This window comes from Diachasma alloeum, unplaced genomic scaffold (assembly GCF_001412515.2).
Source record: "Diachasma alloeum isolate Michigan unplaced genomic scaffold, Dall2.0 Dall_scaffold_00914, whole genome shotgun sequence".
In the NCBI taxonomy this organism is placed as follows: Eukaryota; Metazoa; Arthropoda; class Insecta; order Hymenoptera; family Braconidae; genus Diachasma; species Diachasma alloeum.
This window is the reverse complement of record NW_021681032.1, coordinates 140,774-154,502: the sequence shown is the minus strand read 5'-3', so window position 1 is coordinate 154,502 and position 13,729 is coordinate 140,774. Positions and strand designations below refer to the sequence as shown.

The 13,729-nt window shown below is 37.7% G+C and overlaps 2 protein-coding genes across 2 annotated transcripts; one reads left to right on the top strand and one right to left on the bottom strand.

Moving 5' to 3' along the window:
* The first annotated feature begins 1,476 nt into the window (after positions 1–1,476).
* Positions 1,477–3,520, top strand: LOC107045364 (MTRF1L release factor glutamine methyltransferase). Its single transcript, XM_015267634.1, has 5 exons — positions 1,477–1,778; positions 1,850–1,938; positions 2,377–2,590; positions 2,656–2,900; positions 3,244–3,520. The coding sequence occupies exons 1-5, from the start codon at positions 1,536–1,538 to the stop codon at positions 3,485–3,487; spliced, it is 1,035 nt and encodes a 344-aa protein (XP_015123120.1). The 5' UTR covers positions 1,477–1,535; the 3' UTR covers positions 3,488–3,520.
* Positions 3,521–4,961: 1,441 nt separating this feature from the next.
* LOC107045363 (bestrophin-4) lies at positions 4,962–13,415 on the bottom strand. The gene is made up of 5 exons (XM_015267633.1): positions 13,302–13,415; positions 10,483–11,196; positions 7,833–8,153; positions 6,575–7,133; positions 4,962–6,436 (listed from the first exon to the last, which is right to left on the bottom strand). The coding sequence occupies exons 2-5, from the start codon at positions 10,551–10,553 to the stop codon at positions 5,360–5,362; spliced, it is 2,028 nt and encodes a 675-aa protein (XP_015123119.1). The 5' UTR covers positions 10,554–11,196; positions 13,302–13,415; the 3' UTR covers positions 4,962–5,359.
* Positions 13,416–13,729: the final 314 nt, after the last annotated feature.

The following is a 13,729-nucleotide window of genomic DNA, read 5'->3' as shown; positions in this document are numbered from 1 at the left end:
GTGACTCCCTTTACCACCCACATGCCCGCGCAAGCTCTGGTGCTACATTATTTTTTCCGAACGTGATTATAATTTGTTTTTTTTTTAATTTCGACTTCCTTGTGAGAACCAAGCAAAAACATTTGTTTTTGCTTTTTTTCCCAAACACGATTATATTTCCTTTTAAATCACTTGTGCGCAATGTGAAATCTTACGCATGCTCCGCGTACACAAAGAAAGGATTCACTGTCATTACTCAATTAAATGAACATAAAATAATTAGATTAAACTCGAGAGTCACATTGTGACCAAAGCTAACACAGAAATACAATAATTCTGTCATAAAGTTTTTTTATCATAGTATACTATCATCAATTGAAATATCATCGAAATTTTTGCGTGTTATTTGCAGTAGGAATTTTGCTGCGTTCATTGACTTTTTCATAAAATTTTGCATTTGCAATAAAAATTTTCAATAAATAGCCGATTGCAATCAATCGATTGCAGCAATGTTGTAGGCACGCATGAACAAAATAAGACAGATGAATACAAATAATAATTCCTGAGCTTCCTGGATGCACACGAGAGAGCCAGAAAGTCACTTTTAAATTCAAATAATCAAAATCACTCAGTCCGCATTTAATTGTTTCTCATCACGCCAGCCTACAGCTATGAACGATTTCACATTAATTATTTATTGAAATTCGTTGCATTGAGGATTCAGGAAGCAATTTCGAAATTGTTATCTGTATTTTTTATTTCATCTCGATAACAAGATCTCTAGAATTTTTATTCCATAAAAAAAAACAAAATTCTACTGATTTTTGGTATCAACTAGTTTCTATTGGACATTTTGTTGAATAAGAATAAAACGCGTTGTAAAGCTGCAGAAATTTTTAATAGAATCGGTTAGAAACTAAGGGAGTTTTCAATAAAAATTCAAAATAATTGTTTATCGAATTCGTTACTTCTTTTTTCCATAAGAAATGTCAAAATGTTCATCGATCCTAACATTTTTCAAACAACATTCTGACGAATATAATTCATTAAAAGCCCGGACAATTCCCCGATTGCAGCGAAACAGTTTATTGATCCTGTAGATCCCCTCATGGAGTTGTCGCCATAGCAGCAGCGGAAGTCCCCACCGAAATGGCAATTTTTATGATTAGTATTATAGAAACACGTGGGGAATGCCACCCACCTGGCACCTGGCAGTAAATACCAGGGGGTATCCGTTGTGGTGCAGTTGCAGAATAACCACCTGCATCCGATCGATGCTTGAATTCTTAATGTCCATTCGCGTTTGAAATGCGAGGGGAGTGAAAACACGGTAAGAGAGAGATTACTCCGATCGACGGTTGAGAATGCAGTAATTAGCGCTTTCAACTGATGACATTGGGAATGTCTGGCATGTCTTCAGAGGAAACTCTGCTATTTTCGACGTATGTTGAGGTGATCTGGACGCAGATGGAACTAGTTCCTCGCTTTATTCTCCTCCGCGTTTTACTCTCGTTTATTGCGTGAAGCGACGAGTGCAATAATTATCCTAGGTCAGGATGACCGCCTGTAAAATATTCCTCCAGCATTTCTGTAAATTCAAAGTTTCGCCCTCGAATCTAGTAAAATATTCAGCGAATCGCAGTTATCACTCGACAGGAGGAGTTTATGCCACGGGCAATAGCGATGACACGCTTGGAGGGGTCATCAGACGTTGGAGCCAGAGGTTCGAGGAGGAAGGAGTTCCCGAACCCGTGGGCTCCATCGAACACATTGCCGCACACGTCATAGGAAAAAAAAGGGTAATAAGGGGGTTTTGGAAGCTGCGCCTGCGCGGTAGATCAATGTTGTTGGTTTGAATTTCTCATTGCAGATTATAGATCTGGTGAATTCTTTTGATAGGAGGATGACTGCGGATGAGGTGCAGAGGCTGGAGTCACTTTGTGAATGCAGATTATCAAGGTGAATCATCGAAAAATTAATCATTTATTTGGGTATTGAATATAATAACTCGTATAAATTTAATTAATTTACAACATTTTTTGTGTACTACGGTGATATATTGATTGATTTTCCAATGAAAAAAAAATTAATTAAGCGCTTAAGTCGATTTTTTTCTCTATTTTCATTTATTTATTATTCATTTGAATAAAGAATTTTATTAAATTCAGTAACAAAAAAAAAAATTCAGTAATTCCATAAAAAAACTTGACGAATTCGGTAGAAAATTCTATTAGAATCATTTTTAGTAAAAAATTAGTAAAAGTTCATGTTTTTATACAACTATTCCTTTTGAGACACTCTACAGGGATTCTTTGACATCAATTTCCTCATTTTTCTGCACATAAATTAATCAATTCAACTTATTAATTAATTAATCAAACAAATCAATTTGCTTAGAATGCCCGTTCAATATATAATCGGTGAATGGGACTTCCGAGACATCACTCTGAAACTAGTTCCCCCAATCTTCATACCCCGTCCTGAAACCGAATTCTTCATCGACTTCATCCTGAAACGACTCTCCGAGTCCCCCGATGAGACATTACGTGTCCTAGAAATTGGAACAGGCTCTGGTGCTATTTCCCTAGCGCTGGCTCATGCTTGTGATAAGGTTGTTCTCGCATTTCCTCGTAACAGAATACCCTCGAATCTCCTCAAGGAAAACGTGAATTTCAGGTGCGATGTATAGCCATCGATCAAAATCCACATGCCTGTGACCTTGCGAGGGAAAACTGTCGGAACTTGAAGCTCGAGGATCGAATTTCGATCGTCAATGCTGCCCTGGAGGCTCCAGGGAGGATCACAGATGTGAGTGGAGACTGCGGTATTGATTTCGAAGAGGAAAAATTCGATTTCATCGTTAGCAATCCACCGTATATTCCTACTAAGAAAATTATGGAGTTGGAACCGGAGATTAAAGTGTAAGATGATTTTTAATTTAGTTACAACATTTTTTAACAGAAATCAATTTTATGGAAAAAAACAAAGTTTTGAAAGTTTAAAAGATATCCATTATTCATCCCTAAGGAGAGAATGCTCAAAGAAAAGTTGTATTCTGCAAATTAAATTAAATTAAGTTTTCAGTAGATTGAGAATTCAAAATAAAAATTATCTCAATTCTCACAATTTTCAATAATTTTTGTTGTCATACGGATTCTAAAAATTGGAATTTGTTTTCCTTAAGAATTTCGAGATATCGTTTTTTTGAATTTCAAGATTAATTCTCAACAAATGTTAACAAAGAATGTTACGTATCCACCGTAGTTTCGAAGATATCAGAGCACTGGACGGTGGGCCGGATGGTCTAAAACTGATAAAGCCTATCATGAGGTATGCCTCAACATCGCTGAAACCAGGCGGTCATTTATTCCTAGAAGTCGACTCATCCCACGGCGAATACATCAAATTTTTCACCGAAAAATTCACCGACCTAAACCTGAAATTCGGCCACATTTACAAGGATTACTGTAACAACGACAGGTTTATTGAAATAACCAAACTGAACTGATTAAACTGAATAAATAATAATTGTACAAATTTACATGAAGTACTGAATCAACTGATCAATAATTATCCTCTCACAATAAAAAAAAAAACTCATCAAACGACTCATCGCTATTCGGTTAAACTATGCAACAAGAATAATTAAAAATCCAAAGAAAGTTGAATTACCGTTTATTTCAACTGTAATACTGTTAAAAACAATTGTGGCCCAGTCACAATAGTTCCTCGGGTCAGAGCACCATATGAACTTACCATTCACCACTGGAATGTTACTTCATATTATCTAGTTTATCCCTAACTCGTAATACTACATTGTAATCATCTCCGTGGCGTACTTTAGCACCAACATATCAGTGGCCTCAGCTGACTTTTAGAGCAAATACCTCCGAATCCAAGGAAGATGGCAAAATTTTCGCAATTACCTTTTTTTTAGCCCTCAACTGGCCATGTGAAAAAAGTCATAAACAAAAATTTTGCTATCTCCTTTAAATTCTGAGATATATTTATTGAAAACTGATCAATAGTCAAAATCGACTAGAACCGTTTTACCGCTTCGCTGGTGGTATCGTTCTGTGGAGAAAATGCTGTGTCAGTGTTAAAATACGCCTCTCCACCCGTCTCCAGAGGAAAATGAATCAACATATGTGCATTAAAAATTTTTTCACCCGTCAATTGACTTAAATTCCCTATAATTACATGAATTAGCTTTTCTAAGCATCGCTCGCAGACGAGGAGCCGTAAAAAGCGCGATAAAAACGAGTAGAAAAATCACATTTGCATTATTACTTCGCCTCGAAAGCCAGTAAATTCAGCGACCCAACAGTTCGTCTATTTACACGATATAAGCGATATAAAATATTCACGAAGGCCTTCTTGAGCTTTACATAACAGTGATGCAAGTGGTAAAGAGTGTTGATTGATATTTCCGACGAAAATGATAAGATAAATGACTCAACGATTATATAAATTCATCCGTAGACTTGCCCTCGTAAGTACATAACAATCTCCTACCTTCTGGTCCACTGGTGCTCATCCTATCAATACTTGAATCCCTAATCAAGAACTGGAGTGACCCAGAAATTTGTCTAATAATATTAAAGCGTCTTCCTTATAAAAACCGATAGAAAACGTGATGAATTAGGCAGTTGTTCTAGGTATCACTCACGTTAAACTCACAGCACTGTCGCACAATATGTCACTTTGTATTCAACACTTGCTCTCATGTTTGAATTACAAATGAAGTAATGGACGAATGAAAAACTTGAGAAGTTTAGAGATAATTCGGGGAATGAGACGCATCGACTTAACTTTGAGGTCAGATTTCGAAAAAATTTAGTAGAGACTTTAATGCATTTGCTAGGAAATTGTATTCCATTTATGTTTAAATTTAATTGAGAGTTCTATCGGTGCATTTTTTATTTGATTTTTATTTGAACAGAAATGTTCAATAGAAAGTATTCTGTATAAAAAATTAAGATTCCCTTTTATTCAACTTTTTTGTTTCAATTTTTAAATGAGAAAAAAAAACAACAGCGAGAAAAACTAGAAAATTTTCCTTTACAACGAATGAAGAGCGAAAGAAAATATCGTCATCTCATAAAAACAGACTATAAAACAGAAAATAGAGACTAAATGAACTTTAGGATGGATTTCAAATAAAAATTGTAGATCCAAGGAGAATACCTCCCCATTTGCTCAAGGATGTGTTATTTTATCGTCAAATAAAGGCTAGAAAAAGTGTTTCTTCGATGACTTCGTCATTTCCCCAAGGATATGAAGAAACGATTGTAAAATAAATCAACTTCAGAATAATATTTCTATGAGTATTCCTGAGCTCAAAATTAAGTTTTCATAAAAGTTAAGTCGATGTTCACCCCTACACATTATCCGTCTCATTATCCTTCCTCCCCCTCGATGCGTCAGAAGGACGCATCGAGGCCCTAGAAGCCTCTGCCATCTCCGTCAACAGTAGAGTTTCATCAAGATCCATGGACGAGGGAGGATCCGGTTGATTTCCACTGATACTCCTGGCAAGTTTTCTTATGGCTCTGTCCCTCCTCTGCTTGTCCCTCTCCAGCTTGAGCCTAGTGAACTCGTCATCAGAGCTCCCCGACGTCGTGGACGACCTGATGCTGACGTTATCCTCCTCCCCGAAGTCGAATGCCTCACTGAGTCTCGCAGAGTCCGAGGAGACCTGAGCCCTAGTCTGATACTTGCCTCCGCCAAAGGGGCCAGGGCCAACAGGTGCACTTGCAGAGTACAAATGCCCATTTCTCGGTTTAATGGGGACATCCATGGGAGCTGTTGGGGGTGGCGCCCCGTTCGTAGGGAAGATACTCTGTACGTGGGGCCGATGCTCTGGGCGCATTGAATTTATCGTCATCTGCTCGTCGACTTCCTCGATCACTCCGATCCTCATGGAGCCACTGGCATTCACCCCAGGGCGATTCTGGAGGGAAGCAGCTGAGCTCGAGTTTGGCAGTCTTCCTGGGGTCTTGGTCCCACTGCCGTCAGGCCTGTCCTCTTTGCTGAAGAGCCTCTTCAAGACACTTGTGACACTGTTGACCCTCGTCAGGGACCCCCCGATGTTGCTGGGGGTGGAGCCCGCCGTGAACGGCCTGTCCCTGTTGCTGACTCTACTCCCACTCCTCGAGATCTTACCACCAGCCATGAAGTGGATGCCGGAGGCTGCGTCGTCGGCTATGTCACTCCGGAACTTCATACTCGGGTAGGACTCCGGGTTCATCTCGTCTATCCTCACTGAGGAGGGCTGGAGCTCCTGCTGAGCTGCTGACAGTTGGATACCAGCCGTCGACGCCACTGGGTGCTCCTCTCTGAAGGCCTGGGCTGCTGCGGTGTACGGGAGTTCCACTGGGAATACCTCGTCCCAGTACTGGTCGCGGATCAACTCTGGGTGATCGTGGTGCATCTCGTCGACGATCAAGTAAGACACCTGGGGAAGATTATTATCATTGGACGACAGGAATGAAATGAATGAAAGAGAAACCTAATTTTAATGTTTAGAAAAATAAATAAGTGAATAAAACAAGGAACTTATTCTTAAATAAATAATAAATGATGTGTATCTCACCTGAAGATTTCTGTCAACAATCCAATTCACCTCAAAGTCATCATCATCCTCCCCAAAAGGATTGATCAGAGTCTCAGCAACCTTGAGCCAACCCATATAGAAGAAAAATTGAAGAGTCGCGAATACTGGAAAATACAGATCGACGTTGGCTGTTTCAGTGGTGTGGACCCACTGTCTCCCCATGACACTAGTCAAGAAGTACGTGTACACCGCCAGTGTGACGACTTGGGTGTACACCAGGGGTACAGAGATGGTGTCGTAGTGAATCAAGCTCCCGCAGTTGCCCCTGAATTTATTCAACTCGTCGATCAGTGTCTTAACAGCGAAATCATCGCGAATTCTGCCCTCCTTGCGAGCTCGAGTGACGATGCTGGAGGCCCAGACAATCGGCAGCCAGTGCTTACTCGGCTTGGGGAACTTTGCGTTGAGACTCTGGAATATGGCAAGTTCGTTCTCGAGGAGGAGACCAGCGTCCACGTAGTGATCGAGAGTTGGAAAACGTTTTTTCACGCGGGGAGACACGTTCGCCAGGACTAAAGTCAAACAAACACAGACGTACCTACGGGAATTAGAGCCAACTGTCGATTATTTAAATTAAGGGAAGACATTTTCAAATACTTCATTATCAGTTTTCAACTCCATTTTACTTTATTGATTTTATTGGAGTAAAAAAAAGAAATGATATTGACTATTTCATCAATATAGTGGAATACTCAATAAAATTATATCTTGAATATTATTGTAAAGCTCTTGCATTGTTTTCAATGACTTTAAATTATTCATCAAATGTTGCTATTTTCAAAGATCATTATTAACTTGTTCTGTATTTTCTGTCGAAGAGGAAAAATTATATTGAATGAAATAGGAGTATTTCAAGAGTTCTATCAATTATTCATTTGAACTACACGTATGAAAAAAATTGATAGAATTAATGTTGGAATTCTATTAAATACTTCTGCTAATTTTTTTTTAACGGAATGATTTTATTGTTTTTTACACTTCATGTTTTGATAGATGTGTTCGATGAAAGAACACCAGCAAATTTTGTTTTTTGCAGAGTACTAGTAAAAATTAAATCTCATTAAATCTCTATTACATTTTGCGATATTCTATTAAAATGCATCCATTTTAAAATGAAATTCCCTCTTCCCCTTGAAACATTTTTAGTTTAATTATAAAATTAACGTAAATGGAACACTTAATTAGTAAAAAAAAACACCATTAATTCGAAAAGGCAATAAAATAGCAATAAATTTACCTGACAATAGTACGTCTCATTAGTCTCCCCCTCTCATCATTACCATGAATAGTAGCCGAAACAAAAACAGCGATGGAATCAGGCCACGGAATAGCAGTGTATTGGTTCCACCATCGTGTCATAACAATACTGACATAAAAACCAAGTACAAATGACAATGGTATAAGATCACTGTACTCCTTGCAGTATGCAACAATGCCCTCGAATGTCTTCTTCTGTTCTGCATCAAGACCGAAGCGATAGAGAGCTGATAGACTGTAGTAAATGAATAGGAAGAGGGCGAGATCCAGCCAGACTAGTTTGTAAACACTCGCTCGCCATCTGGAATATTTTTTTTCATCCACTATATTTGGAATAATTATCAACATTGTTGTCTATCAAAACAATTGAGTTTTTTAGTTTTGCATTCTCTTTCATTTTCACCACACATGAGAAAAATTTATATATTAACTGTATTTTTTAAATATTTTTTTAATGTTTTAATGTTTCTCTAGAATTTTCCCAATTTCGATATTTTCTATAGAAACGGTTGGATTTTGTTTATTAGTCGAGAGGAATTTCATCTGGAATTTTTCCGGTGATTTTTTTCCCTGAATTTATCGAAAAGACAGGAATCTCAGTCGAACTAAAACCGTGGGACCAAATGTGAAAGGGGGGTCGGGGAACACATGTTCATGATAAGCTGAAATATCCTCACATCATGCTTAAAAAATAGATTGCCTCATTCATTATTTCATCGAGAATTCTTAGAGATTCCAACTTGACTCACGTAATGGAGAGGAGGCCGAACAATGCGTCTGCTGCATCGTTCGTCCCTTTGTTACGCCAAAAATATGACTATTGAGTGGATCTATGGAATCTAGGTAATTGAGAACGATAATCCACTAATGGCCATGACTCGCTACCGTCAGCACATTTTATGGCGTGTTTGAATGTAATGACACTGGTAATCAATACGAAATGGGGAAAAATAATGCAAAACACTGGGTATGCTGTGGCCTACAGACCTAGTGACCTTGCTAGTTACAGTTTATGTAAAATCATTATCAATTATGATCTGTGAGTGGAGGAAAATTAATCGACTTAAAGTTCTCCGAAAGTGGAATTTAACTATTTTTATCTCATCTGTTAATTTTTCTGAGGATCAGAATGAGAGAATTGTTCAACGATTTAATGTTTTAATGATTTTTTAAATTATTTGACCTCTAAAAACTGTATTAGAGTTCCTATGCACATTTTTTTATGGATGGCAATTTCTATTCTATTTACACTACTAGAATTTTTTGGTGCAGAATTCGTGCGCATGATTTTTACGTTTTGTTTCTTGTATTTTATATGAGCCCACGAGCAAAATTTATGTAAAAAAAACTCCCAATTTATCGACTTTCACAGTAAAATTGCAGAATTTTTAATAGGAATTTTGGAAAAAAAAATGAACAGAATTAATCAATAGAATTCCATAAAGAAAGAAATTCCGCCAGAATTTCCTTCCATTTATTGCAATTTTTCCTTCATTTTATTCATTCATTCCATCATTTCATATTTACACATGTTTTTTTAGAATTATAATGATAATGAACTACTGTCTCAGATTGTTTGATCCGGTCTATTTTCGCGAGACGGGTGTGCCAACCTTGCTAGCTCTCTGATGACGTAAATGTTGGCGATGATTAGTGGAAAAATGAGATCATTGTTCACGACAGTTTCATCAAAAACGGCTTGAAACTGTTTGGATGATGATTTTTCAGTTGCCGCAGGTTTTTTTTACGAGGGAATTCAACCTGCGCGGAATTTAGAAATAGTAGCGGGTTTCTGCGGGTTTTGGAAAGGTGCTAATGCGACGACCTCGAACGACAACTCTATCTTATCTTTCGCGCGAAATCCATCTGCTTGACGCACACACGTAATCAATTATCGAGCTGGAGTCTTCCAACTTGTCGTGTGGATTTTCATTTACTAGTGGCATTGGCACAATGGAGGGAATTAATCGACCAGAGTCTATCAGTGGTCGCAATTATGTCGCTTGTAATGCAAAAGTCTCCGATGAAGATGGGAATTTTTATTTTCAAGTGGTTGACAATAATCAAAATTGCAAACAGTCTTGATTTTTTTCCAAGATCGAGGGATTTTTTAACGTTTCCACAACAATTCAAAACTTGGTAATTTTATGACTTTATTATTCAGCAACTTCATGATTCATGACTTCATTCAGTAAATGGTCTGGTAACAAAATTGATAAGCAACCCATACACAGTTGCCTAGCAATTTTGTTATCATACTTTTTTATTAAATGAAGTCTCCGGTCATATTCACAATATTTCCCTTATGTTTCAACAATTACTGGTATTGAGCGGATCACTTTGAAAAGTAAAAGGGAATTGATCGAGGATTCAAAATTATTCATTAATTTATCACTTGTCATTCATCTTTACTATTGATTGTGATTTTTTTCAATGCATTTAATGCACTTAAAATCTGAATGAACAAATGAAGCTTCACACAATTAAATGAACAATTAATGTCTAAATAACGCCATGTAATAGTTAAATTCATTGTTGAACGTTTCGTGAAGTGAATTTGTCCCTGCAATTGGCCCATGCTATGTATTTTCCCCCGAAATAAAAACGAAAATAAAAATCATCAATCATACCTCAGAAGAAGTTTGAAGAAGCACCCCAAGCCCCGACAAGTGGCCACTTCCGCAGTATATGTAACAGTCATTTTGATAAATCAATAAACACCAAGAAAACCAATAAAAAAACTCTATCACACTTCACACGTATTATTCACTTGTTTCCAATCTTTCAAGGAAGAATCACTTTTTTCTTATTCCTGAAGTACTCCGACTGGGTTCTTACATCACAGACTCCAAAGTCACTTTCAAAACATATGTTTATCATGAGATAAATGACACTAGGTGCTGAATGACGGGTCCACATTATTGTCCACTCAGGGACACCTGTGCTATTTGCGCTAAAAAATGATTTCACTTATTTAACATTGAATCGTCTCATTCTTCCGAGCATCCCGACGATTTTTATTGTCTCCGTTATTCTTGTATCACAGTTAATTCTTTCATCAAATGATTGATTATTTATCCTGCTGTACTCAGGTCTATTGGATAACACGTTCAGGATCCAGGAAGTTTGTTGGCCTTCTGGTACTCGGTAAGACGGAATTCCCATGATTCATTGCATATGTGCATTGATAAATAATTCAATCGCCTTGGATTCCATGATTTATCAATTATTTAGGCCGTAAAAAGTTCACCCGATCACAGTTAGTATCACAAAACATCATGAATATTCTCTTTCGACTTGGCTTGAACTTCCGGTGCATTTACTTTCACGCTCATATTCTCATTCTGGAAAAAAAGCAAATGAAAAAGTCGTTAGCTCGAGGTCGTTTATTTTTATTCGTTAGTCAAATAAAAATTCCTCGTCATTCTTCAATTCCTGCAGTTTCCATTTGAATAATCCATTTGCATTGAAATTGGAAATTTTTCTGGAGGAAATGTAGTGACGAAATTGTCAAATGAGATGTGTCAAGTCCACTTGAGGATGAGTTTTGAGATGACATTTTTAATTTATGAAAATGAAAATGGAATGATTTTACGCAATGCAATACTGCTGGGAATAATTATGTTGCATTTTTTAGTGAGAGTAATAAATATCTTTCTTACAATATTGGGAGATGATTATTTTGCCATTTTATTCTAGCAGAATTAAAATAAAATAGTTTAGAATAAAAATTAAAGAGTCCATAGGCTTCGTCATATGGTAGTTATTTTAATCTTTATGGTTTAAAAGATTATCTTTCACCAAAGTTCTGTTAAAAATTCCTGCAATTTTGAGAATTTCAATTGCAAGAATTTAGGGATGAATTTTGAATGAAATATCCCAGGAAATAATCTTCTAAATAAAGTATATCCCGCAAATATTCAGACAAAACTAGGCCGATTCTCCATCTTCAAACATAAAAAATGCATTCTGAATGGTGAAAATTCATATTTCCAAAGACTGATTGTCAATGCAGGTCTGACCCCCAACAATCGCTTCCTTGCATTCACCACATTTGTATTCAGTGCCCGCTAATCACAACAGCCATCAGCGGTTCTAGTTGCACAACTCCCTCGCATGGGTTGTACGAGTATATCCTCCTCGCGTGTCCCCTGCATTTCTCACATTGACCTGCTATACATTATTTCATCCCACTGGGTCGATGTAAACACGTTCGGTTACCAGGAAACCGTGTCGACCTCATCGCTGGCACCGACTCAAATGAGTGAATAAGGGATAGATTGAAATGCTCATCGCCAATTGGGTGATTAGACGCTGCACACCACGGAACCATTGTCGTTAAACAATCGCGAATCGTTCAAATAATGTATGAGAAAGCTGTGAGCACTTTGAGAATTTAAGTCCAGATAAATTTGTAATTAGTAGATTAACACAGACGAAAGAAAAACCTTGCGAATTCGATAGAAAATTAATTTATTGGATTTCTATTCGACTTTTATTGAAAATTCAATCAATTTTACATTTACTTTGATTAATTTAATTTAAATATAGTAATCGAAATTAAAAAATGGTAAAATAATTGATAATCTAAATTTCCAATTGAAATAAAGAAAGATGAAGAAATGAAAAATTAATAAATGAATATGTTTTTCTGTGAAATCGAAGTCTATAGATTTTTTCCTATCAAACAGAATCGGCGCAAAAAACAAACCGAATTTTAACAAGAATTCTCTAGAATTTTAATAAAACCCCCATAGAATTTCTACAGAATTGGGCCTTCCTCCAACACAATAGAATATTCAGTGGCACGACAATTGAGTTTCATCCGATTCACCAGCGATAATCCCTGGTGCATCACGTGGTGTTGTTGCTAAAATAAACTCAAGACCTCGTGACACCTCTTGGGAGACAGTTTGGCGCGGTCTCGGGGTTGTCAGCTGATTGTACGAAGCGAGGGTTGAGTACCATTCCCGAATAAATATAAATGTTCACGCGGAGAACCGATGGATGAATTCGAGGTAAAACCGTTCAAATCACCTTTGCCCATAGTTGAGTTTTCGAGAAATATCTCCGAATCTCAGGGAAATAGCGAAATTTTCGTAGAGCGCATCGAGAGTTACAAAAAAGTTATGACAAAAATATTGCTATCCCCTCCCCCTTCGATTCCGAGATATTCAATGAAAACTGGTCAATAGTGAAAATCGTCTTGAACTGTGCAAACCACATCGCTACTAAATTGAAAATTCACGTCGCAATGTTTTCCTCTTTGTTACTCTCCGGTTTGGGTGAGGGGTACGTGGAATGCGGAGGAAGGATGGTGGGGTCGTCTCGGCAACGGAGAGAGGGGAAGGACTCTGTGATGCAGGGGATTGCAGGGGATTTTTTATCCGAGAGCCAGAGGCCAGTCCCGAGATTAATTATCCGGTTTTTACGAGTGTTCGAGACTTACCCGAGGTGAATGACAGGCAACACGTGTTGTTTTTTGTGCCCTATTCCATTGGAGAATGGCAGTGTCGGGAGTACGTTGAACCAAATGCCCGCACTGCACGTAGAACGAGAAGGCACTGAGCAGTGAGCACTGAGTTTACAACTGGCGGGGCTTACGTTATACACGCCTGATGAACGCATCCCCTCTCCTTGGACCCTCGTCCCCCCTCCACTTGAGTGGTTGATAAGCGTTTTTTCAATTCACATTCCGGACATTTGATAGGGGAATTGGAGCATTTAGAGTTTAGGAAAATTACTCCCAAATCGGAATTCAACAGCTACTTACCATCCTTTAATTTAGTAGCGAAATATTGCGCCGTTTTTCAAAGACAATATCCAATCGAAATTAAATTACAGGAAAAATTTGTAGAACTTCATCTTTCGATACAC

What these genes read in the sequence shown, in the direction of transcription:
- LOC107045364 (XM_015267634.1), top strand. Translation starts at nt 1,536, where the DNA reads ATGACCGCCTGTAAAATATTCCTCCAGCATTTCTGTAAATTCAAAGTT. An exon ending in TGTGAATGCAGATTATCAAG is followed by an intron (nt 1,939 to 2,376) that starts GTGAATCATCGA and finishes CAATTTGCTTAG; the next exon opens with AATGCCCGTTCAATATATAA. An exon ending in TGGCTCATGCTTGTGATAAG is followed by an intron (nt 2,591 to 2,655) that starts GTTGTTCTCGCA and finishes CGTGAATTTCAG; the next exon opens with GTGCGATGTATAGCCATCGA.
- LOC107045363 (XM_015267633.1), bottom strand. Translation starts at nt 10,553, where the DNA reads ATGACTGTTACATATACTGCGGAAGTGGCCACTTGTCGGGGCTTGGGG. An exon ending in ATGAGACGTACTATTGTCAG is followed by an intron (nt 7,134 to 7,832) that starts GTAAATTTATTG and finishes TAATTCCCGTAG; the next exon opens with GTACGTCTGTGTTTGTTTGA. An exon ending in TTGTTGACAGAAATCTTCAG is followed by an intron (nt 6,437 to 6,574) that starts GTGAGATACACA and finishes AATCTTCCCCAG; the next exon opens with GTGTCTTACTTGATCGTCGA.